Source organism: Abrus precatorius, unplaced genomic scaffold, assembly GCF_003935025.1.
Source record: "Abrus precatorius isolate BTA unplaced genomic scaffold, Abrus_2018 Scaffold11, whole genome shotgun sequence".
NCBI classification, from domain to species: domain Eukaryota; kingdom Viridiplantae; phylum Streptophyta; class Magnoliopsida; order Fabales; family Fabaceae; genus Abrus; species Abrus precatorius.
This window is the reverse complement of record NW_020874303.1, coordinates 4,619,712-4,646,238: the sequence shown is the minus strand read 5'-3', so window position 1 is coordinate 4,646,238 and position 26,527 is coordinate 4,619,712. Positions and strand designations below refer to the sequence as shown.

General features: G+C 35.5%; 4 protein-coding genes across 5 annotated transcripts; 2 read left to right on the top strand and 2 right to left on the bottom strand.

Moving 5' to 3' along the window:
* Positions 1-41: 41 nt before the first annotated feature.
* LOC113853826 (thymidylate kinase) lies at positions 42-15,704 on the top strand. 2 transcript variants are annotated; one of them, XM_027484481.1, is made up of 7 exons: positions 42-308; positions 12,509-12,566; positions 12,830-13,186; positions 13,933-14,044; positions 14,191-14,250; positions 14,741-14,845; positions 15,055-15,319. In XM_027484481.1, exons 2-7 carry the CDS (start codon positions 12,529-12,531, stop codon positions 15,169-15,171), a joined length of 789 nt encoding a protein of 262 aa, XP_027340282.1. In that variant the 5' UTR covers positions 42-308; positions 12,509-12,528; the 3' UTR covers positions 15,172-15,319. The 2 variants fall into 2 exon arrangements, with proteins under 2 accessions (XP_027340282.1, XP_027340281.1); XM_027484480.1 differs by lacking the exon at positions 42-308 and adding an exon at positions 11,866-12,027 and having other exon boundaries at positions 15,055-15,704.
* Positions 48-15,319, top strand: LOC113855093 (cytochrome c oxidase copper chaperone 1-like). The gene is made up of 7 exons (XM_027486564.1): positions 48-308; positions 12,509-12,566; positions 12,830-13,186; positions 13,933-14,044; positions 14,191-14,250; positions 14,741-14,845; positions 15,055-15,319. The coding sequence occupies exon 1, from the start codon at positions 63-65 to the stop codon at positions 252-254; it is 192 nt and encodes a 63-aa protein (XP_027342365.1). The 5' UTR covers positions 48-62; the 3' UTR covers positions 255-308; positions 12,509-12,566; positions 12,830-13,186; positions 13,933-14,044; positions 14,191-14,250; positions 14,741-14,845; positions 15,055-15,319.
* Positions 6,959-10,972, bottom strand: LOC113853825 (50S ribosomal protein L3-2, chloroplastic). Its single transcript, XM_027484479.1, has 6 exons — positions 10,840-10,972; positions 10,424-10,733; positions 9,253-9,462; positions 7,895-7,999; positions 7,642-7,755; positions 6,959-7,392 (listed from the first exon to the last, which is right to left on the bottom strand). Exons 2-6 carry the CDS (start codon positions 10,724-10,726, stop codon positions 7,219-7,221), a joined length of 906 nt encoding a protein of 301 aa, XP_027340280.1. The 5' UTR covers positions 10,727-10,733; positions 10,840-10,972; the 3' UTR covers positions 6,959-7,218.
* Positions 15,705-21,418: 5,714 nt separating the features above from the next.
* Positions 21,419-22,288, bottom strand: LOC113855491. The gene is made up of 2 exons (XM_027487138.1): positions 21,958-22,288; positions 21,419-21,660 (listed from the first exon to the last, which is right to left on the bottom strand). Exons 1-2 carry the CDS (start codon positions 22,286-22,288, stop codon positions 21,419-21,421), a joined length of 573 nt encoding a protein of 190 aa, XP_027342939.1.
* Positions 22,289-26,527: the final 4,239 nt, after the last annotated feature.

Here is a 26,527-nt window from a genome sequence, read left to right as displayed (position 1 = left end):
CAGGCATAAATTGAATTTACTTGGGCAACGCCAATTTGAATACAACAGAAAGAGAAAGAGCGATGAATAGCGCTACTTCCCCTTCTCTGAACGCAACCGGTGAAGTTTCGAAACCGAAGAAGAAAATTTGTTGCGCGTGCCCTGATACGAAGAAGCTGCGAGATGAGTGCGTGGTGGAGTACGGTGAAGCCGCTTGTGCCAAATGGATTGAAGCTCACCGCATTTGCCTCCGCGCCGAGGGATTCAATGTTTGATATCGCAATCACAATCACAAAACTAAAACCCTACGCATTCCTTCGGATATACAGGTTTTCATTCGCACTCCCTTTTTATGCCTAATGAAATTGCATGTGATGAAGTAAATAGGTTTTTAAATAAAATTTAGTATTTATAATATGACGCTTGATCAATTTGGAAGCAAAGGGAAGGAGTGTAGTTTTGATTTTTAAAAATTCAAAGAGTTATGTTGTAGTCGAAAAAATGAATAAGTGGTGATTGTAAGGTTTCGTAGTAATTTATTATTTTGTTCCTTTCTTTGTTTGAAATGAAAAATTAGGATGCATTTATTTTGATTTTTGTTTTCGCGTTCCGTGATGTTTTTCTTACAGTTACAGCTTTGGTTTTGTTAACGTCCGCTTCTGGAATTGAATTTAAGTATTTTCTTACACAATCACATTGAGGTCGTGAATGGTTTTATCTGTTTTATGTTTCTACACTAGATACTAGTGTGGTGTTGTTGTGTTGAATTAGATTAAGGATCAGGATTTGCATTACTTTGTTCTTAATCATGAACCAGATCTTACGCAGTAGCGATAGGGTGAGAGTAAGCATTAAACTTAAGTTTTTTACAATCAAAAGTAAACATTAAACTTATGCAGTAGCGATGGCGTTATAACAATATTAATCTTACTTTTTACCTATTAAAAGCCACATGATATTCCATCTTATATATTATTCAGCACACCTATTAATTGAGCTTTTATTACATATATAAATTAAAATTTAAGGTTTATAGTTGTTAACACCAAAATTTGGCCATCAGCCAAATAGAATCGACTTAGCTTATGCCACAACGGTTAAATTAGGTGCTAATTGAGACAAAATAGATAATTTGACCACTAGTTGAGGATGTTAATTGAAGGAGAGAAATTAACTAAGGTGATAAAATAGCATGACCAATACTTAAACTTGATGGCTAGTTTAACACTTCAAAATTTTAAATATTATTTCAAATATGATAGCGTTTGAAAAGTAAAAACGTGGTCGCTAGCTATCCAGTGCAAAATTCAAAATCATAGAGGATAGAATGACCACTGTTTGGTAAATGGCTCCTTATTTTTAGGGATAAGAGATTTTTGGAGCTATCTATAAACCTCGACTTGTTTTGAGACTTCATGAAACACATTTTTTACTTACTTTAGAGTTTTAAACATGCTAAAAATTCGAGGAGTCAACATGAATTCAGCTTGAAATCTTAGCTGTTGAATCTAAAGGCCACTAAACAACTAGTTGAAGAGAGTTTCTAACTATGTGTTGCTAGAATAACATCCAATATAGCACAGTGAAGATGTGCATTGTATGTTCAACTAACATATTTGAAGCAATTTTAGTCATGGATGAAGAAAGTCAATCAATGATGTTTACTTGGTGCCAAAAGCTGTAGACTAAGCAACTCAGCACTATGCACATAGGGTAGTGGGTTAGGAACATGGATATGGATAGCAATTTTTTGGGCCAATTAATTGTTTTGTGCATATTACATAAGTTGCATCTGTATTTATTGAAAGGAGCTTAAACAATCAATCAAACATACTACAACTTATCTTTACTTTTATTTTCTTGTACTTTATTTTTATTTACAATAATTTTTTTTACAATTTCAACATTTACATTTATTTACAGCTTTCTTTACATTTATTTACATCCAATTTTATTTTTACACAATTTTACTTTCAATTGCAATTGATCAAAAGTTTTTGAATATCTTAGAAATCTACAATTGAAGGACAAATTATCTGGTGCGTAATTGTCTTATATTTTTGAAAGAGATAATTTGTTTCGGTAGTTAGTCAATTCATATTAGCTGATATAGTCGAATATATAATTTTAATTTTTTTTAGCAGGTTTGCGCAACTTAAACTTAATCGATCAACCAACAATTTTTTATCACAAACTATAGTGATGACAATTCGACCACAACCCTTCGTAGATCCAATTCATCTTTTTGTTGGAAGAGTTGGTTCACGTTTATAATACAAAAAAAGGGTATGAAGCAGAAAGAAATTCATGCATGCATGACCATTGTTTCATTTAGCCTGTTAGTGTAGCTATTTTTGTGCAAGAACCTAACTAATGCACAAAGGATGAATGAATTTCATTTGGATTAACACGCAGTGGCGAAATTCGCATAATTGCATTTAACCATATATGCTTATAATTAATGCCTTTACGTTGGATTTTGATAAAAATGATTTAGGAGGATTATTGTTAAAAAAATATTTAAATGTAAATTTAGAATTATTTTATTAGTTTTGTATTTCGTTGAATGCCACCAGTATTTAGAAAAAGAGTGAAGATATCTACTAGTTAAAATGATAAAACAGAAATATTTTTTGAAATGCAAATATATTGTATGTTTCTAAATTATTTGTAAATTTCACTTTAAAAATTAATGTTAATTATTGAAAAAGTTAAAAGTTTACTCTTTTTATAAAATTAATTTATTTATAGCCAATTTTGAAAATAAAAAAAAGTTCCAAACAAGACTTGCATACTGTGCAACTTCATTTTATTTGTCAAAAGTGTAATTTCTTTTTATATAGTTTAATTTCTCTAAAGAAAGGAAGGCTCAAAAGTACAGTTAGAATGATTGATTCAAGTAATAATAATTTAATTTTTATTATGTTAATTGTTGAAAAATTTAAAGGTTTGTTTTTTATAAAATTAATTTATTTATAGAAAAATTAATTTTGAAAAAAAAAAGTTCCAAACAAGACTTGCATAGTGTGAATTTCATTTTATTTACCAAAAATGTAATTTCTTTTCATAAAGTTTAGTTTCTCTAGAGAAAGGAAGGCCCGCTTTAAAGTACAGTTATAATGGTTTTAAGTTTCTAAGTTTAGTCTTAAAATATCATTTTCACGCGTAAATTAATGTCTTCAATCTCAATTCTTTTATAAAACCAATTTTACCAAAATATAAAATAACCAGATTTTGTAAGGGTTAGTGTTAAGCGCATGGATCGAGACATGATTATTTTTAATTTGAGCAATAATTTTAAATTCAAGTTTTGAATATCTAATTATAAAAATTCATATTATCGACAAAAATAAAATTGCAAGTGTTGAAAATCTTTTACTCCGAACGTAACAGAGCATGTGGGAAGCACGTGCCAATAGAGAATTATTATAGTTATTCAAAGGAATCCAAGCAATGGAGACCTGGCCCCTTCTGCTGCCTCTGATGTCACTTCATGATCTTAAGAGAATTTTAAAGATTCCATTACTTTTTTTTGTTTTAGTTTTGTAGGTTTTCTTTCCACTTTTTAATATTATGATAATACACCACTTTTAGTCGATAATGAACTACTTTATTTGGCTTAGGAGTTAATGGGTAGGATGTCTATCTTTCTTATCAAATGCCAATCTTAATCTTAGATCATATGGGTGCTTGTCTATTCCTATTTTAAAACCAAAGTTGAGAATTTAGTTAGATACGAAAGAACTTAATGTCACCAACCATATATTCGGACAAAGTGGATATGATTTTTTTAAATAAAATAATATTTTTGCTAATCAGTATCTTAATTAAGAAATAAATAAATGATTTTTATTAAAAATCGTATTAAGAGTACATTAAAAATCATAATAAACATATGTTAAAATATTTTTTAATAATTTTTTTATTTTAAACTTGTTAATCAGGCTCTGTGCGATTTCAATTAGTATTAATCATAAAATAAATAACTCAAAATTTTGTTCAACACTCTTTTATGTTGGGTGAGTTGCAAGTTGTTTCATGATCATCATTTCCTCTTATTGTGGCACTAGTACTATAACTATTCTCAATGAGTCCAGAGTTTTTACTACATCTTTGATTAAGAGGAATTATTGCTCCAGCAAGATTTTCCCTACTAATTTTAGGTGGACGACATAAAGTCTAAGAATTAATAGTGTGCTCAAGATCAATGAAGAAGATTATCTGAAAGTAAAATTTTAGGGTTCAGTGATTCTCCAGGATGTTTGAATTTCTCTACAAATACGTGGTCTTATATTTCGAAAACCAAAATTTCATGTCAATTTTACGAAATAATATGCTTTGCTCGTACTGGGCCTTCATAATGTTGTTCTTGGGATTAATATTTTCCAATATCCATATGACTCTAGGACGATAATACCTTAGTAACGTTGAGCTTAGAACCAAGGGCAATTGACCGCAACTACTGTGAAAATTTGCAGATTATAAACAAATAAATTTAAAAGCAATCCGGGAATTGAATTTTAGGTCCTCTTAAGTTATTTTAAGTATGTTTTTTACATAACAATTAGATAAACATCGTTAAGCAAATACTAAGGCAGAAATAGTAAATAGTAAGTAATAACCAAATAGAACAGAACTAAATGTGAAGGTTTTACAAAATGTGCTGAACAAGATTAAAGTTGAATAAACAGAACGTGAAACAAATTGAAAATAAATTGCAGAAATGTAAATGTGCAGGAAAATAATGTATGACTGTTTACAATAAACAATAACAACTGCGAGTCTCTTGGTAGCTAGTATTTAACGTGGTGTAAAATTTCAGTGTGTAGAGAGTTTGGTGTAGTGTTTGGGTACAAAAAGTCATCTTCCAAAATATGAAGCTTTGTATTATTTATAGATCAATGAACTATTACCGTTCTCCTTTTTTTGCGGACATTTCTCAGTAACTGCTTTCTACACATACTTGCCTTCAATCGCTACTTTTCATTATCTACGACTGTTTCTGATCATGCTGACGGTTGTAGTTTTTTTCATAACTGTTATCGCCCACAATTTTTTTTCGTGTCTCAGACCTTCATCTGATGGTAACTATTGGTAATCGCTAATAACTACTTTAAACCTTGTAACTCTTTCAATTTCACTTTCTGAGCCTTATCATGTTTCTTGGACTTAAAATAATTCCTTGTTCAACTCCTTTTTTTGACCAATTCTGGAGAAAATCTAAAAACTCCTTTAGTATTTTACACGTCGAATAATTTTTATGTCTGTCCTTATTTTTTGACTAATTCTGAAGGAAATTTGGAGGCTTATTTAGTCTTGTGAACATAGAATAATTTTTCTGTCAATTCTTATTTTTTGGCCAATTCTGAGGAAAACCTGAGAACTCATTCAGTTTCGTGAACTTATAATATTTTTTTTGTCAGTTCTCACTTTTTGACTAATTCTGAGACAAATCTGAGATCTTATTCAATCTTGTGGACTTAAGAATATTTTTTCTATCAATCCCTTTTTTTTTTTTTAACTAATTTTGGTTATTTTTCAGTTCAAGAACTGAAAAATCCTCAAAAACTCCCCTTCTTTTCACAAAAAATTGGGTCTTTTCATGTTTTGTCACAATTGCTCAAAATATAGCCTTTTTGATGAGGTTCTCTGCCATTCTCTAAATCTCCTCGGAATGCAGCCGACAAAGAACGAGGCTCTTATAACCTTCCAAAATATCTCGAAATGTAGCTTTCAACAAAGAATAAGGTTCTTTCGTCAGTCTTTACAGAAATGAGTCGAAAGATAGTTTCTTTGACAAGTTTTAGATTTAGATTTTTACAGTTTCTGATTCATCATGACAAAAGGACTTATGATTCTTTAATTTTTTAGTCAAAGGCTATGTTTGCGTCACTGACCTTCAAGGTGTATTTTTTCTTGAAAGAACATAGTCTATTTCTTACCACAAAAGTTCAGTAAGAGATTTTATAACTTAAAATTTTTTTCTTTCTCCAAACACTAATATAAAAAGCTAAGAAAAAGATATATGTTATATAGTCTTAAAAATTCACGTTTCTTACACCAATTGATTAAAGAAAACATACATGTAAGAAGCAAAAATCGTTATTATGTTTAAGATTTTGAGCTTATATAAAAGAGCTTATATACTGTCTATAAAAATAATGTATAACTTTTAACAAGTTCTTTTCAGTTTATGTTAAACTTTTTGAAATAGCTTATCAAAATAATTTGTCAATTTTTTTCAATAAATATTATTAAACTTATGGATGGTATAAACCATTATTTAAAAAGAGTTTATTGAATGAGTTCTTAAATAAGTTGCATATATCTATCTAATAGCTTATCTAATGTAAGATCCGTAAAGATGCTTCGAGCATCGGAGAACCAGAAGGCATGTCAAGTAAATCATAGAAACCAACCTGTCCTACAGCAATTTTCTCCTAGTTCCCTACTCAAATCTTAATATGGTTATAGCCACAGTGATAACCACCTGACATTAGACAATAATGTTTCTTTAAGCCTAGGGACAGTATACTTTTATTTGAAAGTGATCTTATTCACCAATATCAACAAGCATCCTTTAAACAGATATCAGCTATGCAGATCAAATTTTTAATATTAAGCATAAATTTTACAGAATATATCCTTTGCCGCCACATTGCGTATTGCATGTTGATTACTATCAACACATTGAAGGCCGTTGACGAAAACAAAAGGCCTACACTTTATTAGGTCCGACAAAGCAAGTACTAAATCGAAATGCGGTTATGCTAGATTTACCCACAACTGTAGATTGTACTCCTTTTTGGGGTCCAAAGTATAGATTATACAAAACATATCGTTTAACGTCCCAAAAACCATAAGGGCCGTTCATCTATCAATTTAACATTAAGCAGGTGACGTCTATAAATCAAGGAAACCCGTTCCGCAAAAGACAGTCTTCCAAATTATTAAAATCAGAAAAGATCAAGTGAAATTGGGATTAAAAAGAAAGATTCATTAGAATAGATCATGATTCATTAATTCCAAATCTCCACACTTATTTGTAGGATTCCAAAAAACAGCCATGTTTAACCAATCTTAATTTAGATTTGGTGAATGTCACAAGTAACCCTAAAGCTGCCGTAAAATACATGTGAAAAATCATCCTCGGATGGTTCCTCAAAAATCTAATTTTGCCATCTATATTCAAAGAAAGTGAACCTAGCAAGAATAAACCAGCTTCAGAATTATGCTTTTTTAATCAGTAACCATAAATGGGTCCACATCCCCAAGCTCAGCGACCAAAGGTTTCATGTTATCTAAATCTTCATCTTCTTGGACAAAGTAAGTTGGGAAAGGAAGTAGAGATATGTCAGGTTTTTCATATACAGCGTCTTTTATAAAAACAAAGTTCCCTGTAGCTCCTGGGACCTGTTGCGTACATCATACAGACAAATTGCGAATCAAGAAGTAGCAAGTTATTCAGTGAGTTAATGAACATCTGTGTTAACCAGAAGCAAATCAACCATTAAGAATACAGGCTGAATACTGATCCATACATGATTACTTACTTATAGTCCAAAATTCTTATAGGAAATATTTCTGCGCCTCATACATATTAGAGTTCCTGCCCTTTACCTCCAATCTTAATGTAAGAACAAAAATAGAAAAAGCATTTACCTGGCCTTTCACCCACATCAAATTCCTTGCTGGATCAATTTTGTAGACCCATACATTCTTAACTGTTCTTTGCTGCCCGCCCATTCTCCCAGGCATCTTTTTACCTTTAAAAACCTGAAGTACAATAGTGAGAAAAAACTATTTATGATAATTGGAGAGAAAAATTTACCAAACAAACATTTCAAGTTCAACAAAAACAATAGAGAAAGCTGGGTATCAAGGGAGAATACCGATCTAAAGGAGTTCAACTTACCCTTCCAGGAGCATCCCTTTGACCTGTAGAACCAATGCTTCGATGTGATAATGATGCACCATGGGAAGCTGGCATTCCCTTAAATCCATGCCGCTTCATCCCACCCTGGAAACAAAAGGTATTTGAAATAGACACTCATACAAATTGACAAAGCCTTAGATCCACAAAAATGGTCGGATCCTTTTACTGTGTTTCATGCACATTGGCGGATTCAACACATAGCAGAAATATCAGCATGCATATGCAATATAAATAAAATAAGAGGAAACTCTAATTTGGGTTGAATGTGATTCTAGAGAGGCCATTTCTTTAATTGTTTAATTACCCCAATAGCAATCATGCGTTTGTCTGTAATAAGGGAAATTAGATGTCTGCTAAGAGGCATTAGATTCATTAGATTTAGCCATGTCCTTAGAGAAGCCAATCAATGTGTGTATTCAATGGTTCGCAAAAGTTGGGGCTGATTATGGGAAAGTTTTTTTCTCTTTTGACAAGGCTTCCTCTGCCTAAATGCCCTTGTTAAGATTAGATGCCTTACGTCTTTGGCATCCTTGGACTGTAATCTAGTTTTGCTTTGTTTTCATTTTTGGGCTGTTAAGCCCTGTCAAGTATAAAAAATAAATAAATAAGAGGAAACTGCCGTGATAAACCACCAGCTAGAAAGCATGCAATCAAATTTTGCTAATCCTAAGTCCTAACCTTCACTGATCTCAAGCAAAGGGGAAGGGAAAAAAAAGAAGAGTACTGCACCACCAACCAAACTTGCACATGTAAGTTGAAAATGCTGTAGACCAATGCTTATCCATAGGTAAATAAATTAATGATTCGAAACAGTTAAACAAACAATAATGCATTGAAGTAAACGTTTCAATGTCTGTTGAATTTGGGAACTTATTATTGTATCTCCAGAACCTTGGCATGTAGCAACTAATGATCTTATTTGTTGTTAGCAGAATCCTAATCTATGTTTGAGATTAGTTGAAATATTAACAAAAATCGTCACATTTCTTAACTGATTGCCCATCGGAGGAATGCTTAAAACACTCTTGGAGTTCTAAAATAATTTCTTCTCTGCACCTATATGGAATCAATCAGCCTTTACAAAAAGAATCTGAAGTTTTATTTTGACCCTACAAAGACAGGTTAAAGAATTTCTTTGACAAAATAAGTACCAATCTACATCATCTCAACAAACATACAAAGAACACCATGCATTCAAGTTCAACTGCATCAAGTGGGAATAATATATAGAAACGTGTAGAATACATGCATCAACATAAACACAACATACTCAAAGTAGCATAATATTTTTTAAAAAATTATGAGTGATATTTAATGTGAAGGAAACAGAAAAACACCTGAAAACCTTTTCCTTTTGTGATTCCCGTGATATCAACATATTGGCCTGGGACAAAATGGCGAACATTAAGTGATGTACCAACAGGAAGAAGCGCATCCTCAGTCACTGGAAACTCCCTAAGCTTCCTTTTCAGTGGAACTCCTTGAGCCCTAAAATGACCCACTTCAGGCTTGGTCAAATGTTTATCTTTCTTCTGTCCACAACCAATCTAACAAGAAACAAAGTAGCAAAAAAGCCAATAATTAGATATACACGCACACATTTAAAAACATTATACCATGACAAATTATAGTATTTCTTAGTAGGGATGTGCAGAAAAGCAGTATAAACTGAACCAAACCACAAAATATCCGAAATGTTTGAACAGTTAAATAACCCAAACATGTTTTCTTAAACCATTTCAGTAACCTAACCCACTTTTCAATCCAATTTTGTTATTTGGTTATAATCAAACACAAAACAAAGATCAAGTAAGACATTACATAACAATCCGAAGTGATTTGAGAACTTAAAGCCCCAAATCATCCCTGCAAGCATTACCCTCATCTCTTCATCAAATTGAATGAGTTCCTCTGTTTCATTGGTTCATCTCCTCGTCTCTATAAGCCTCCATCTCAGAATTTAACGAATTGCAAACAAAGTTGGTGCAACTTATTTCCCTGTAACTACAGTTCATATGTGCTCCATTTGATTTTTTAATCTTAATAGATTCCATTTTTCAATGTCCATTTGTGTTTGATTACATAGTATTTTCAGAAAACATGAAAAATCCATATTAAAACGGAGCTTCTTCCAGGGAAAATTTTTCCTAACTTTCTGGCTCTGTTTTGTTTCCTTCTGTACTAAATACGATAAAGGGCGATCAGTAGGGCTTTGCCTTTGTTAATTTCTTACTAAAACTAAGATCACATTTTTTTTCCATCCCCGTGCCTGAGACAATATGAAAATGCTGCTACTGTTTAAAAACACTGCTCTTAAGTGCATGAAAAGGCCTTCCTTATAAACACCAAGAGTGATGATTCAGACAAATGCACTAGGAAAAGCAAGATAAGTGCCTCTACCATACCTCAGTTAACATTTTTATTTCAGTTACAGCCAGCAAGTATAGAACATAGCAGAAAACAAACATAGTATTTAAGAAATGGTAACAAGAAGAAAAAATCACCAACCTGGAGAGCACAGAAACCCTCCTTCTCAGGGGTCTTGACCTGAGAGACAATGTTATCATCCACCCAAAGCACAGTGATTGGAATTCTAGCACCCCATTTATCCCAAAGTGCACTCATTCCACACTTAACCGCTATAAGCCCCGTTCGTTTCGAACTAGGGCTCATCACTCCAGGTTTGGGGTCAATTATCCGACTCTGAATCTCAGCATCCGAACTGAATCCCCTCAGAAATCTAATTGGCAAAGCCGAATCGACGGCGAAAAGTTGCAGACGAGAAACGAGGCCTCTCGAAAGAGCGAGCATAGTGAAGCTAGAGAAATAGAAATTGAATAGATCAACGTAAAACGAAGAAAGAAATTGAATTGATGCATTTGGAAAGTGTAGAAAGTAGCTTAGCTCAACTGAGGTATACGTACTTAGCCACTGAGATGAAGATGATGGTAATGGTGATGGTGAAGAAGAAGAACACAATACTCAGTTCACAGAATTGATTGCTAAGTGGAGCTGCGATCTCACGTCACAAACTCTAACCCTTCGCAAACGTGCCACTCTCAGGGAAATTCCAGGGTTTAGGGTTTTGATTCACAAAAACTCCCATGTGTTTGCTAATATTGATTATGAGAAGTAATTATTTTGAGTTTTTTTTCTAAATCACAGCTACATTTACTCGAAATTCTTGTTAATTAATTTATGTGTTTGATATTAGAAAAACATTTAGTATTTTTAAATTTGTTTTAATGTTTTGTTATTAAAATTAAAATATAAATTATTATTTTAAAAATTATTAAATGGGTGTCAGACAAGTAATTATCGAAACGTATCTCCAAGTTAGTGTTTGAAGTAAAAAGAATTAGGATTTGGAAAATAAAAATATATAATTTTTCTAAAATATGTAATAAAAATTTGTATATTTTAAATAAATTGTAATCATAATTTTAAATAATGATTGAAATTTGTATTATATTATATTTTTAAAAATAAAAAATTGGTTTTAAAATAAAAATTAAACATGCTGTTAATCTAAACTTTGAGTTGACTGTATAATTACAATTTCATCTAAAAGTGTGATATTTTACGTTAATTTAAAACTACACTTGAAGTACATGACATAATCTTAACCAGTGACAATGAAAAATTTGCAAAATTCAACTCTGAATGTTATTCCTAAAAAGTAGGAAATAGTCATGTAGTAATTCTTTTTTAATTATTTGTCCAAATTCTTTCGTTTATTTACTTGGTAGAAGACTTGCCCTTTTCTTTATGCAATGGTTACCAAAATGATTATTTGAGGGAAGATTTTATCAAATTTTTATATTTATTTTAACATTTTGGTTGAATTTTAATATATAAATAATAAATTTTTAATAAATTATCTATATTATATTTTAATATAATAAATATTTTAAAAATATTATTTTAAAATACTTTCAGTCTTTGAACTTGGTTCTTCAGTTTTGAGCGCCGCTGGAACGTTACTGTGTCCGTTGCCTCGGCCAGCACGTGCTTTAAGCGCCGGCGAGCAAGCGTTCATACGAGGCTAGCCACGCGCGCGATGCAACCACCACAGGGCGCGTGGGAAGAGTGACGCTCTTCCCTGTCCTGTAGTTAGTTCCATTTCGTACTTCGTGATTTGTTTGCATGCCACATTCTCTGTTATTTCTTAACTGAAAGTCTGAAACAGATTTGTTAATCACACTTTTATTTACTGCTTCGATTCTGTTTGTTAAAATTGATGTCGTGCTTTCTGATACTGTAATTCTACGAGTTGGAGAAGAGGTTGATGCTATTGTTTCTCTATTCTTATTTTGAGATCTGATTTGTACTTAGTGAAGAAAAGGTGCTGTGTTTGTGATCATGGCATTAGATTCTTGAATACCAAATTTTGGAAGGTTAATGATATAGGGTGGGTTTACTTGCTTTGCCTATGTAATTACTAGAGGAGGGAGGTTTAGTTAAAAAAGTGCAAACCCTAATTTCCCAAAAATAAAACTTAACAACAATCACGTGTCAATCTTAGTTTGTCAATTTTTTATTTTTTTTATCAAATTTGGTTTAATGTTTTAATTTCCTGTTTTTTGGGTTCAGTTTAAGGGCTTTGTGAGGATATGATCTATGGCACTTGCATCACAGCTTCTAAGTCACTGTAAGGATTATTTGCTTTAAAGCTGATTTGTTTATGAAAAAAAAGCATGTGTCAATTCTGGTTGACTTAATCTGGGATTCTCTTTTTTCTGCGTTTGAATTTTACTTGACCTGGAAGAATGCTCAGTCCAATGGGTGCAAATTTTTGTTTTTTCTGAAAAAAAAAAATGCAAAGGCTTGCAGTTTTAATTCAATGTTTGTAGTTGTACTGGGATTTCTCAGTGAAGGAACAAAGCAAAGAGTTTTTTTTTTTTTTTTTTGCAGGATTTTCAGAGCACTAGAGTTGTGGAAGCCATTGGATTTTCAAGTGAAATTCTCCACCAAGTGTTCTCCTAGGAAGATAAAAATGGAAAGTAATCTAAATTCTAGCGTAGGGGGCAACAAAAAAGAGTCTAGAGGTGCCTTGGTTGTCCTAGAAGGCTTGGATCGTTCTGGGAAGTCTTCTCAGTGTAGCAGGCTAGTGTCCTTCTTGGAGGGACAAGGAATCTCTGCTGAATTATGGAGATTTCCTGATAGAACTACAAATGTTGGGCAAATGATATCTGCCTATCTCACTAACACATCACAGTTGGATGATCATACTATTCATCTCCTCTTCAGTGCTAATCGTTGGGAAAAGAGGTTTGTGCACATTTTTTCCAGATATTTTGAATCAGTTGCATTATTATATGCAATGTGCAACATTCCGGGTTTGAGTTAATGAAATTTAAGTTATTGGAAGTGTGATTATTTCTGAATTTCACTGACAGTTTTTTGAAAACTTGTACCTTGTGGAAGGATGGTTGGGCACTTAGGAGTTTTGAATATTAATAGTGGTTTTGGAAAAAGTAGCATGAGAATAATAAACAAAATTCTTGGTTCATGATATTATAGTTTGACATATGGCCATGTCTACCTGGAAAGTGGACAAAAGTTCCGATGGGTATAAAGCAGGAAACAGAAACCATACCATGACTTAGGCATTGAAATCCTTTAATGCAAGACTCAAGTTGCCATATGATTTTAGTGGTCAAATAAGCAACATCTTGTGACATGATATGAACATATGCTTTTTATAATCTGAAGCAAGCTGTGTTGCCTTGCTGCTAGCTTAACTTCTTGTAATACATAACATCATGCATATAGCATTGAGGGAAAGCATATTGCAACAAGCTTGTGAAGGGGCTGCAGTGACTAAATAATATGGTGATATCATAACTTTGTGTTATGTATATATCCTAAAATGCTGTGCTTATTTTAGCTGATTTTGCCAGTGGATTTCATAGCACTCAAATCATTTGGATATTGTTTGCTAGTACATCTTGATGACAGGTGAAATTCCAAGATTACATTTTAATATCATCAATCAAGTTGTGTTGTCTTCGCAGGTCATTGATGGAAACAAAATTGAAAACTGGAACAACCCTTATTGTTGATCGTTATTCTTATTCTGGGGTTGCTTTCTCATCTGCGAAGGGACTTGATATTGAATGGTGTAAGGTGAAGAATTACTTGACTTTTTATTTTTCTTTTGGCAAAAAAAGGGGTTGCCACTTGAGGACTTCCCACATTGTGTTCTATTCTAGTACAGTTTACATAGTTATGTACATTCTCTGTTAGTAAATAGTGAAATTTATTTCTAGCAGGCCCCAGAGATTGGGTTGCTGGCACCAGATCTGGTAGCATACCTTGACATATCACCAGAGGTAAGCAACACTTATTGTCGTGTGGGTGTGGTCAATATATAGTGCTTTGTTGGTTTAGGTTTCAAGACACTATCTAAAAACTGCTTTGTCTATCAGAACTACAGTTTTACAAAAAAATATATGTCTCCAATAGTTTATATTTTTCTTGCTTGTAAACAGTTTGAATTCTATAAAACTCTGCTTATTTTCTTAAAATAGTGTCTCTGCTTTCTTTTCTATGATCCATGCTGTTGGGATTTAAACTTTTGAAGTTAGAGGTGGTGGGGACTGATTTACAAAAGTTAGATGCATTACTTTTACCGAGAGGGTGGTTCAAGTTCTAACATTAACATATAGACGAGTTGTGCTTTTTTGTCTGTAAAATTCATTCCCCTGCATATCTTTTTTAATTTTTCTCACTATTGATTGGCTACACGTTGGGGCTTGGTTCATACATGTCACCTTTTTTTGCTTATTTATATTCCTTGTGTATTATTTCAATATATATCAGAAAGCTGCAGAAAGAGGAGGGTATGGAGGTGAGCGATATGAAAAGCTGGAGTTTCAGAAGAAAGTTGCTGATTGTTACAAAGTTCTTCATGATGTCTCCTGGAAGGTAATTAACTGTTTATATGGCCTTTCCTCCTGAAATCAACAGTTTTGATACCAAAGCTTTGTTGTAGCTGTCTGTCTGGAAAAGGCTATGCTTCATTTTGTTTCTATTAGCTTATTAGATCCACGCATAGTTTAACATCATGCTAAACTTTTTCTTTCGTTCTTGTTTTTCTTTTGTCCTTCCTTTGTGTTTCCACTGGCTTGATGCAGGTTGTAGATGCTTGCCAACCCATAGAAGATGTGGAGAAACAGTTGCAAGAAATAGTACTTGATTGTGTCACAGAATGCAAGAAGGGGAAGCCCCTTTCCACCTTGTGGTCGATGTAGACTTACTATTGAAAGAGATATCATATATTATCAAATACACCATTTAATTGTGATTCAGATTGCTTCTTTCCTAGGTACTATAATCACAAATTTGTTTGCCAAGCAATTTGAAGACAGCCTGAATTTTTATAATATGCTTATGCTCCTGATCCAACAGATGTTATGCAACAGCTTTCTGTAGTCCTGGTGAGGCCCAGATTTTATATCCCTGAATTTCACTGAAGTTGAACTACATTGGGTTAACCAAATAAAAAAAGAACTGCATTGGTACTGGGTTAAGAATGGTTAATCCTTTTGGGAAAAGCCAAATTATTCTGAGGAGTTTATATATCTATCAAAATTTTACCTCTGTTAATTATCCTTGAACCACTTTTTTTAAATTTATTTTTATCTCGTTTGTCAACTTGGTCTGGATTTGATATTATGAAACTTAGCCCTATAGCATCTTTATAACTGTATTGCTACAGAATATTATGTGTGTGCGTAGCAGCACAAAATCAGAAATTATATAAAAATATAAAAATATTATAGTCATAAAATGATGTTTTTATGTTACATTGTGATGGTGATAATAATAAGCGAGGCGAATGCATGTTGTCACGTTAAGGGAGTATTTGGCACGATGAATCCTTCTACATTCTTAAAATTATGTTTTTGGAATTATGGTTCTATGAATTAATGTTATTAAATTTGGATTCGCTCAGGGTATTGAATCATCAGTTAAATCCGTTAAAATAAAATAAATATATAAGTATTATTGTAATGTTTCAAAATAGTGGCACGGTAGTTTGAGCTTTTCTCTCCTTGTCATGGATTATAATTTCATTGACGACACTTTGTGATATTTTTAGGATTTTATGATACTCTGTTAGGGTACTTGCCACCATTTGGTTAAATTAAAAATATATTAATAAAAGAGAAACGTTAGTAATACATTTACTTATATACTTTTTACTATTAATTAAAAATTCTTAAAAGTTTAAAAAATATGAGAAAAAATATTAATTTATAAGTGAAAAAAGTGAAGTGTACGTAAATATTGTTAATTTTTAATAAATTTTAATTAATAATAAGTGATGTATTACAAAAAATATATTAAAAAAGTTCAGCAGCATAACAAAAATTATTAGATTTTATAATTAAATAAATAATTTTTTTATCCCCAATTTAGTTTAAATATAATTTTTTCAAGAATATTGATATTTTTTAAAAATATAAACATGTTAAACTATGCAGTTTTTATGCAAAATATTAAGAAAGTAAAATTTGAACAAACAAATAATATTACTTACAATAAATTTTTATTACAAATTAGTTAGAATAAATTTTCTATCTAAGATTAAGAACAAAAACTTTTGAAGGAGATTGGGTTAATTTTTTTTTTAAATAAAAAGGCTCAGGTAAAAGAATTTAGAAGAGAATGCTCGAGTTTTGGATTGAATATGACTCTAAGAATGTTATTTTTCATAGTTATAAATTTTTAAAACTATGATTATCTTTTTTATTTTGTCATTAGCAATATTAGATAACTTCTAAGATGATATTTTTTAAAGATATAAACATGTTAAACTATATAATTTTTATGCAAAATATTAAGAAAGTAAAATTTGAACAAATAAAAAATATTAAAACTTATAATAATTTTTTATTATAAATTAGTTAGAATAAATTTCCTATCTAAGATTAAGACAAAAAACTTTTGAAGGAGATTGGGTTAAAAAAATTTTAAAATAAAAAGGCTGAGGTAAGAGAATTTAGAAGAGAATGCTCGTGTTCCTGTTAAAGAAACACTAATCTTCAAGTCCTTACTCCGAAACAGTGACGTATCTCTGATAGTCGCTGACGTGGGAAGGATACCTGCAAAAGGCACTCCGATGCTGAATTTAGGATTCGGTTCTAAGTAATAAATGATATTTAATAATGAAAAGTCAATACTTTACCTGTACTTTTACCTTCCTTATATAGGCACTGTAATAGACTAATGGGTCTGCTAAGCCAGTCTTGATCTTTGGCCCTTTAATTAAAATAAATAATATCTTGATTATTACTTTAATTGGGTTAATTACCTTTTAATCCTGACAAAAGGTATCCGACCACTTAGGCCGAATAGGTACTCGGTTTCCTTTTCCTACAAGTAGGACCGAGTTATTTCCTATCCAGTACACTAGTCCCCAAGCCCGAAGAAGTACGAAGTAAGGGCTGTAAATATAGACCAGCATAAAACAGAGATAAGAAGGTACTCAGTTTGTTGGAAGTGTAAGGATACTGAGGGGGTATTCGGCTTAGATAAGTGAAAAAAAATATCGAGGGGGTATTCGGCTTAGATATGAAATATTGTTTTGATGTACTTTAAAGGAGTACTCGGTTTTTCAAAAAATTAGTGTAGAAAATATTGAATTAAAAGGTAAATAATAAATAATAAAAAAGATTATTCTAGAATCTTTAGGGTTTTTAGGGTTTCCTTGATTTGTGTGCACGAAACGAAAGGGTGTTCGATCTTAATCATCCATTCTTAAAGAGATCTGTTGGTTTGGAAGAGGGGTGTCCCTTCATATGTCTGAGGGCCCAAGGCCCTATAAATACATGGTGGTCCAGGTCTTTTGTTCTCCACTTTGTCTCTAAACCGAGAAGTAAATACTACTGCTCCAAACTGAAGGGTGTACAAATTTTCTCTTTTCTTCCAAACCGCCTACCTATGAGGTACGTTTAGCTTTTTCTCTACCTTCCTTATTTTATCATGGTCGAATCCTTGGAATGGGAGGGCTCATTGTCGGACTCCTCTAGACCGACTAGTGTCAATACTCAAAATCCTAAGAGAACCGAAGGGGGGGTGAAATTTGCCTCAAGACCGAGTGGAAAAGAGGTAGAAATTCGTTCTAGGGAATGCAATGACGAAACTGAGTTGTCTGAATCCACTGATTTTGACTCTTCTGAACCACTACCAAGTATGAGCCCCCTTAGGGAAAGACCCGTATTTTCTCCCTGCATAATTCCTGGATACGAATGGCTACACGGTGAAGTAGCCGCCTACTTCTCTCGTTTTAAAAGAAATAAGATTCTTCAATCTTTTGTTGACCATATTGATATTGCATTATGGGAATCTTCCGATCCCTACCTTGTATCCATTGAACCTTGTCGGGGAGATGAGACCGAAGACCCTGAATTTGTTTTTCAAGGGGGTGCTGGGATGACCGACACCTTCTTTGTGTATGAGTATATGTTTAGAGAATTAGGTATAAAATTACCCTTTGACGACTTCCAAATGGGACTGTTAAGAGTTTTAAATGTAGCGCCGACGGAACTCCATCCAGACGGGTGGACGACTATTCAAGCTTTTATAGTACTCTGTAAATTTCATTATATAGAACCTACTATAGGCTTATTTCTTTATTTTTTGTGTACTCGTCCATCCGATTTGGCAAGGTGGATATCTTTAATAAGGCAACCAGAATTGCCATTGTTTAAGCCTTATGCTTCGTCTTTCACGGGTTTTAAAATCGGTTACTTTAAAGTAACCGTCCACTCTGTAGGTAGAAATTTTTCTTTGATAGTGAAAATAACCCCCTTTTTCCCTTCCACTGGACCCGGGTGCCTCGCCGATATGACTTGATTCCTGAGGACATGTTGTCGGCTTTTGATTACTTAAAGTCTCTTCCCCGAGAGCTTCCTGCCCGACACATACTATTAGTATTAAGATCCCCTCAACCTCGTCTGGACATGGATGGTATGTTCCGTCCTTATGGTTTCATTTTTTATTTAAGTTGTATTGATTTGACTGTTTGCGTCTATTGTAGGTATAATGGCTCAACGCGGGTTCACGTATCGACATATAGTAAAACTCTGAAGACCAAAGCACCTGAAAACACACCTATTGAGGAGCACCGAAACCCTCAGCTGGATCATATTCCTGAGGTGACCGAGCCCCGACCTCCTCCCCGAGACCTTGTCATTGCAAAAAAGCAGCCGAAAAGGCGCAAAGACAAAGGCAAGGAGAAAGAAAATGGGAAAGAAGCAGAGAGAGAGAAGAAGAGGAAGTACAGTCATTCGGTTCGACCGAATAGTGATGAAGGATCGCGCAAGCAAGATCAAAGTGCTGTGATGGCTATGGCCGGCAGTTCCTCAAATTCTGCGATTCCTCCAGTTGTTCTATCTGACTCCTTCCTGAATCCTGGGGTGCACGCCGGCCGGTTAACTGCTCCAGACCTACTTTCCGACTTGGGAAAAGATGTGGTCAACAACTTAGATCTAGAAGCATTGCGGCGGTGCTATGCGGAGATGCAAGTGCGATCTGCCTCCATGCTTCGAAGATTAGTTGTGGATCCTATACTTGAGTTAAAAAATGTCGAGAAGGCATACTCAGCTTCACAACAATCTCTGGCGGAGAGCAGAGAGACTCAGTCAAGCCTTACCGAAACTATGCAGTCATTGGAAGCCGAGGTTACTCAGTATAAGGAGCATTATCACATAGTCGAGAGTCAGCTTTAGTCAATTGAGCAAGCTTTAAGAGCTAAACAGGAAGAAATGGACGAGGCGTTGAGGGTTAAATCATCGGAGATAGAGGCGGCTCTGGAGGCGAAGTCTTTGGAGATAAAAGCTTTGAAAGCTAAATTTGCTAAAACGGAGGAGGCCTTGGCCCTTGAAAGGCAGAAAGCGGAGGCAAATCTGAGAGCCTTTGCCGACAAGTGTTCTGAACAAGTTGCCTTTGAACATGAGTCAGGCTTCAACAAGGCTGTCCGCCAATGCTATGGATTTTGCCAAGTCCCTCCCAACTTTCATTTCGATCTGACGAAGGACTTCTTCGGCGGTAGGTTCCTTTCGTATGATGAGGTTGATGAAGATATGGAACCTGATGCCGAAGCCCCTATACGAAATGAAGCTGATGATAACGCTCTCGGTCCTGAAGCCCCTGGTTTTGAAGCTCCAGGTCCTGTCGCCCCTGATCTCAATGGTGAAGAGGAGGGAAATTAAGAAGGGATTTTTTTTTTCTTCTGTATTCATGGGCCGAAAGTGCCAAAATTTTGTAATCCTGTTTCAACGAAATACAAGTTTATTTTCTTGTTTTATTCCAAATTCTCTTTAAAACAACTAAGCCGAAGACTTCATTCAATGTTTCATTTCTCAGTCGAGTAAGGGTACATGTGACTGTAATGATGAATTCGTTTTTAACATAGGTATTTGCAATAATTAATTAATTCATCTTTAGTCGAATGAGGTTACTCGTGAGGGCATTTAAATAATGATTCATCCTTGGCCGGGGGGAGGTACTCGGGAGGAAAATTAAATAATGATTCATCCTTGGCCGAGTAGGGGTACTCGGGAGGGAATTAATTCATCCTTAACCAAGTGATACTTGAGAGGGAATTTTAATAGCGGTTCATCCTTGGCCTAGTAGGGGTACTCGGGAGGGAAAATAATGATTCATCCTTGGCCGAGTGGGGGTACTCGGGAGGGAAATTAAATAACGATTCATCCTTGGCTGAGTAGGGGTACTCGGGAGGGAATTAAATAATTCAACCTTAGCCAAGTGACACTTGGGAGGGAATTTTAATAACGATTCATCCTTGGCCGAGTAAGGGTACTCGAGAGGAAAATTAAATAATTCAACCTTAGCCAAGTGACACTTGGGAGGGAATTTTAATAACGATTCATCCTTGGCCGAGTAGGGGTACTCGAGAGGGAAATTAACTAATTCAGAAGATTTGCTTGAAAGAAATCCATAACTGAAAAGTGAGAAGTAGTATTTTATTGATAAGGTGCCTCGTTAAAAACCTTCCCAGGAAAACTCCTTTTCACTTTCTTTTAAGAGGACAAAACCTGGGCGAGAAAAAGAGTACACCGAATACAAATTACAAGTTTTTAACTAAAGTAATGCTTCAAATGTGTAACATTCCAAGTTCTTGGTATAAGCTTTCCTTCCAATATTTCTAACTTGTATGCTCCATTGTCTAATCTTGCCATTACCCGAAATGGGCCTTCCCAGTTAGCCGCTAACTTTTCCTCTCGCCGATCTCTTCGTGCATCTCCTGTTACTCGCCGTACCAAGTCATTTTCATAAAATTTTCATGGATTGATTTTTTAATTAAATTTTCTAGCCATCATTCTTCTGCTGGCCTTGGTCATAATGGCTGTTTGGCCACGCACCTCAGCTATTAAGTCTAGGTTGATGGCCAAAGCCTCGTTATTAGCCGATTCCTCGAAATTCTTCCTTCGAAATGAAGGTTCTCCAATTTCTACCGGCACCATGGCATCAGTACCATAGATAAGCCAAAAAGGAGTTTCTTTTGTTGTGGTTTGCGGCGTACACCGATAAGCCATAGCACCTCGGCAGTTTCTCTGCCCACTTCCCTTTTGCCGAACCTAATCTTCTTTTTAATTCATGCAAGATAACTTTGTTTGCGGCCTCAGATTGACCATTAGTTTGAGGGTGTTCCACAGACATAACCATGTGCTTGATATGAAGCCCTTCCAAAAATTTATTGAATCGCCGATCTGTGAATTGCAATCTGTTGTCTATTATTAATACATGAGGAAGGCCGAAACATGTGATAAAATTTTTTCAGGTGAATTTCTGTACATTGTTGGCCGTGATGGTGGCAAGAGGTTCGGCTTCAATCCATTTGATAAAGTAATCCACAGCGACAATTAGAAATTTACACTGTCCTTTTGCTAAGGGGAAAGGGCCGAGGTGGTCCATACCCCAAATGACAAAGGGCCAAGGAGAGCTAATAGGACAGAGGGTGTCGGCATGTTGATGTAAGTGTGGACCGTGTTGTTAACAAGGGATACATTTCTTTACAAACATATGACAATCTTGGGAGAGTGTTGGCCAATAGTACCCAACTCTGAGTATTTTTGCCGCCATGGTTCGTCCACCCGAATGGGTACCACAGATACCTTCTTGAATCTCCCTCATGACATAGTTTGCTTGGTCGTCGTTAAGGCATTTAAGTATAGGTGTTGAAATCCTTCTTCTGTACAAGTCTTTGCCGAGAAGGAGATATTTAGATGCATGCATTCTTATTTTCTTGGCCGAGTCTGGATTATTTGGCAGGTTGCTGTACGTAAGGTATTGGATAATGGGGGTCATCCAATTGTGAGGCACATTATCTATATCCATGCACTCTTTCTTAGCTATGCTCGACTTAAGGATTTCCTGGTGAATTACGCTTTGTAATTGCCTAGGTTTTGTTTGGCTTGCTAACTTAGCAAGCTTATTGGTTTGTTCATTTATTGTTCTCGGGGTGTATCGAACACATACCTCGTCAAACTCGGCTTCTATATTTTTAAACTCTTGGTAATATTAGAGCATGACTGAATCCTTCACCTGATATGTTTCATTGACCTGTTCGGCCACTATCTTTGAATCACTCCAACAAGTGACACGTTTTACTCCAACATCCTTTGCCAATTTGAGGCCGGCTAGGAGGGCTTCATATTCAGCTTGATTATTAGAGGCTTTGAATCCAAACCGAATGGATTGTTCAATTGTTACGGTATTCGGGCCTTCAAGTATAATTCCTGCTCCACTACTAGATTGGTTTGATGATCCATCAACATGCAGGTTCCACATATCCCAATTAGCTTGTGGCTGAGTCGTGAATTCATTGACAAAGTCAGCAAGTACTTGAGCTTTAAGGAGGCGTTGACTTTCAAAGTGTACATCAAATTGAGATAATTATATTGTCCACACTACCAACTGACCAGCTAATTCAGGTTTTCTTAAAATTTTGGACATTGGACAATCTGTCCGTACCACCATCCGCTGACTCTGAAAGTAATGTCTTAACCGACGAGCTGTGTGGACTAGAGCAAGCACCACTTTCTCCATTAATTGATACCGGGATTCGGGACCTTGGAGCGTTTTGCTGATGAAATAAACTGGGGCCGGTTCAAACATTTCTTGTAATAGAACGGAACTGATGGTGTTATCTGACACCGTCAGGTAGATAATCATCTCATTCTCAGGGTGCGGTTTTGTTAATACGGGTGGTGCTGCGAGCATATTTTTATATTGGGTGAAAGCGGCCTCACACTCATCATTCCAAGCAAATTTTTGAGATTTTTTAAGCAAGTTAATGAAAGGCCGAGATCTCTCTACCATTATGGGAAGAAACCTGGAAAGGGCAGCGATCCTGCCAGCTAGTCGTTGAACTTCCTTGACATTCTGAGGACTAGCCATCTCGATGATAGCTTGACATTTATCAGGGTTTGCCTCGATCCCCCTTTCAGATAGCATGAAACCCAAGAATTTATCGCCGGCTACACCAAATGTACATTTTTCTGGATTGAACCACATCCCATGCCGCCGAGCCTGACCGAATACTTCTTTTAAGTGCATAAGGTGGTGCTCTAATTTGATAGATTTGATTACCAGGTCATCAACATATACTTCCATACATTTTCTTATTCGTTCTTCAAAAATTTTATTCATCAACCTCTGGTAGGTTGTCCCAACATTCTTCAAACCAAAAGGCATTACTCGGTAACAAAAATTAGTGGAATCAGTGATGAATGCAATTTTTTCCTCATCTGACGGATACATTCGGATTTAATTATACCCAGAGTAGGCATCTAAAAAACTAAACATTCTGTGTCCTGCTGCGCCATCTACTAGGGCATCAATGCTAGGGAGTGGGTAAGCATCTTTTGGGCATGCTTTATTTAAATCTGTGTAGTCGGTACACATTCGCCATTTGCCATTTGCTTTTTTGACCATGACTATATTGGCCAAACAGGTAGAGTACCTAACCTCTCGGATAAAACTAGCTTGTATCAATTTAGTAGTTTCTTCTTTTACTGCTTTTGCTCTATCGTCTCCCACTTTCCTTTTCTTTTGGGCTATTAGTCTCGCTGCTTTATAAACCGAGAGCTGATGACAAAGAAATGTTGGATCGATGCCAGGCATGTCTGAAGCCGACCAGGCAAATAGATCAGTATTTCGTATCAATGTCTTCTGGAGCTGCTGTTTTTCTTGGCTAGATAGGCCGACTCCCAAATACGTAACTTGTTCAGGCTTCAGTCCTAGCTGAAAAGGTTGCTTATTTTCATTGGGCTCAGCCCAACACTCTTCATCAGTCCTAGGATCAAGTTCAATATCTACGTCCTCCTCCGACCTAGGGGTCACAATGTTGACATCTTGTTTATATTCATGGAGTGGTCTAATGCGTAAGCTTGCAAAATAGCACTCCCTCGCTGTCTTCTGATCAGCATGAACTGTGACTATTCGTCCCCTTTTTGAGGGAAATTTCATAGCCAAATGTGGAGTAGATACTATAGCTTTAAGTTTGTTAAGGGACAATCTGCCGAGTAATATGTTGTACAAGGTGTTCGCGTGAACTACCAAGTACGTGACCTTGATGCGTTTTCCTTCATGCTCTGATCCAAATGAGGTGTAAAGGTCAATACACCCCTGAGTCTCCACCCGTTCCCCTGAAAAATCAACTAGGGGTTCTCGGTATTCTTTGAGTTCCTCTTCTGGTATTCCCAGTTGTTTAAAAGTATTCCAGTAGAGGATGTCAGCAGAACTTCCCTGATCGATGAGTGTTTTTCGGACAGTGCAGTTGAGAATGTCTACACTTATCACCATGGGGTCGTCTTGTACAAGGTCCACTCCTTGAAAATCTTCATCAGTAAATGTAATAGGAGGGATCTGAATCCTACTACTAAGTGAGATATTATTGACTGATCTGACTTGCCTCAAATGTCTCTTTCTGGCCGAATGGGTAGGTCCTCCCCCGGCAAACCCTCCAGCTATAGTATTAATGACCCTTTTAGGATACTTCTCACGTTCATCGTATCGTCTAGTTGGAGGTTCCCTGGACCTACTCCTCTGTCGTTCAAGTCTCTTGTCATTGTATCTCCTTGATGACTCAAGATAACGGTCTCTTCCTCTATTAGATTGACCGACGGGATTTGTTTGCACAAAATCTTTTAAATGTCCTTCCTTTATTAATTCCTCTATTTTATCTTTCAGGGCAGTGCACTCTTCGGTGGTATGACCCCTGTTCTGATGGTATCGACAAGCCTTGCTTTTATCTGCCCGAGGAGGGGTGTTGACGCGTCTAGGCATTCTCAGTATTTTTGTAGCCAATGCTTGATCTAGTACTTTAGATCGATTAGTGTTGAGCGTAGTGTAGGAAGGATATTTGGGTCCTCTGGGCAGCTTTTCAGGTTCATTTCTTCTCTCTTTATTTTCTTGCCTAGACTTGAAAGTTTCTCTTGTATCTGTATTTTTTGAATTGAACCCCTAGTCCATCTACACTTGGTTTCGGTATTCAAACAATTCTTCCATCTGCATATACTTTGCAGCCCGACTTTTTAACTCGTCTAGGTCAACAGGTGATTTTTTGCAGATGCTATTAACAAAAGGTCCTGACTTTAGGGCCATTGTGAGGTGGTGCATAGCCACTGCTAATTCCAAATTATGGATTAAAAGGGTCACTTTGCCAAAGCGTTCCATGAACGCTCTAAGTGACTTTCCCTTTTCTTGGCGAATATTAACCAGCGCCAAGGATGTTAAGGGATGTGGTCGGCTTGTGGCGAACTATAAGTTGAACCGTCTTGTGAGTGTTGCAAATGAGTCGATGGATGAAAGGGGGAGTCGGGTGAACCAACTAAGTGCAGGCCCTTGGAGTAAGGTGGGAAAAATCCTACACCATAAAGAATCATTCTCGGTGTACAGACCGACTTGGGTTGTAAAGACATCCAAATGTTCTTCCAGATCAGATGTGCCATCATATTTATCTATTGTTAATCCTCTCCAATTATCAGGCAGCTTAGCCTCCAGGATATGGCGAACAAAGGGGCTTCGGCTCACGGGATCGTCTCAGTCATTTTTGGCTTCAGATTGATAAACCTGCTTTGATTTCTTTTCCAATGCCAAGGATTCTCCCTGATCCTGAATGATGGGTGTAGTTTAGGAAGGGATGTGTGTTCTTATCTCTTCTCTCAAGTTAGCATTTTCCCTTCGCAGAGCCGAGAGCTCCAGTGCATCCTTCTCTCTCTCCTTCTTCATCTCCGTCATTTCTGCTTTGAGCTGCCTCAGTACAGCTAAAATGCTCTCGTTGGTTCCCCCTTGCACCACTACTTCAGGTGTTGGTTCATTTGGTGTAACACCCTCTAGCTGTTGACCTACTGGCTTCTCGTTAGTACCATAATTAATTTGAAAAACGAGGCTAATCGTGCCCCACGGTGGGTGCCAAAATGTTCCTGTTAACGAAATACTAGTCTTCAGGTCCTTGCTCCGAAATAGTGACGTATCTCTGGTAGTCGCTGATGTGGGGAGGATACCTGCAAAAGACACTCTGATGCTGAAGTCAGGATTCAGTTTTGAGTAATAAATGGTATTTAATAATGA

Coding starts and splice junctions, on each gene's coding strand:
- LOC113855093 (XM_027486564.1), top strand. CDS start 63: ATGAATAGCGCTACTTCCCCTTCTCTGAACGCAACCGGTGAAGTTTCG.
- LOC113853825 (XM_027484479.1), bottom strand. CDS start 10,726: ATGCTCGCTCTTTCGAGAGGCCTCGTTTCTCGTCTGCAACTTTTCGCC. Junction 8,000..9,252: donor CAAAAGGAAAAGGTTTTCAG/GTGTTTTTCTGT, acceptor TTTTGTTTCCAG/GGTGGGATGAAGCGGCATGG. Junction 7,393..7,641: donor TGATGTGGGTGAAAGGCCAG/GTAAATGCTTTT, acceptor TGTACGCAACAG/GTCCCAGGAGCTACAGGGAA.
- LOC113853826 (XM_027484480.1), top strand. CDS start 12,529: ATGATCTATGGCACTTGCATCACAGCTTCTAAGTCACT. Junction 12,567..12,829: donor ATCACAGCTTCTAAGTCACT/GTAAGGATTATT, acceptor TTTTTTTTGCAG/GATTTTCAGAGCACTAGAGT. Junction 14,846..15,054: donor TTCATGATGTCTCCTGGAAG/GTAATTAACTGT, acceptor GGCTTGATGCAG/GTTGTAGATGCTTGCCAACC.
- LOC113855491 (XM_027487138.1), bottom strand. CDS start 22,288: ATGGATATAGATAATGTGCCTCACAATTGGATGACCCCCATTATCCAA. Junction 21,661..21,957: donor TCATATGTTTGTAAAGAAAT/GTATCCCTTGTT, acceptor TGCAATTCACAG/ATCGGCGATTCAATAAATTT.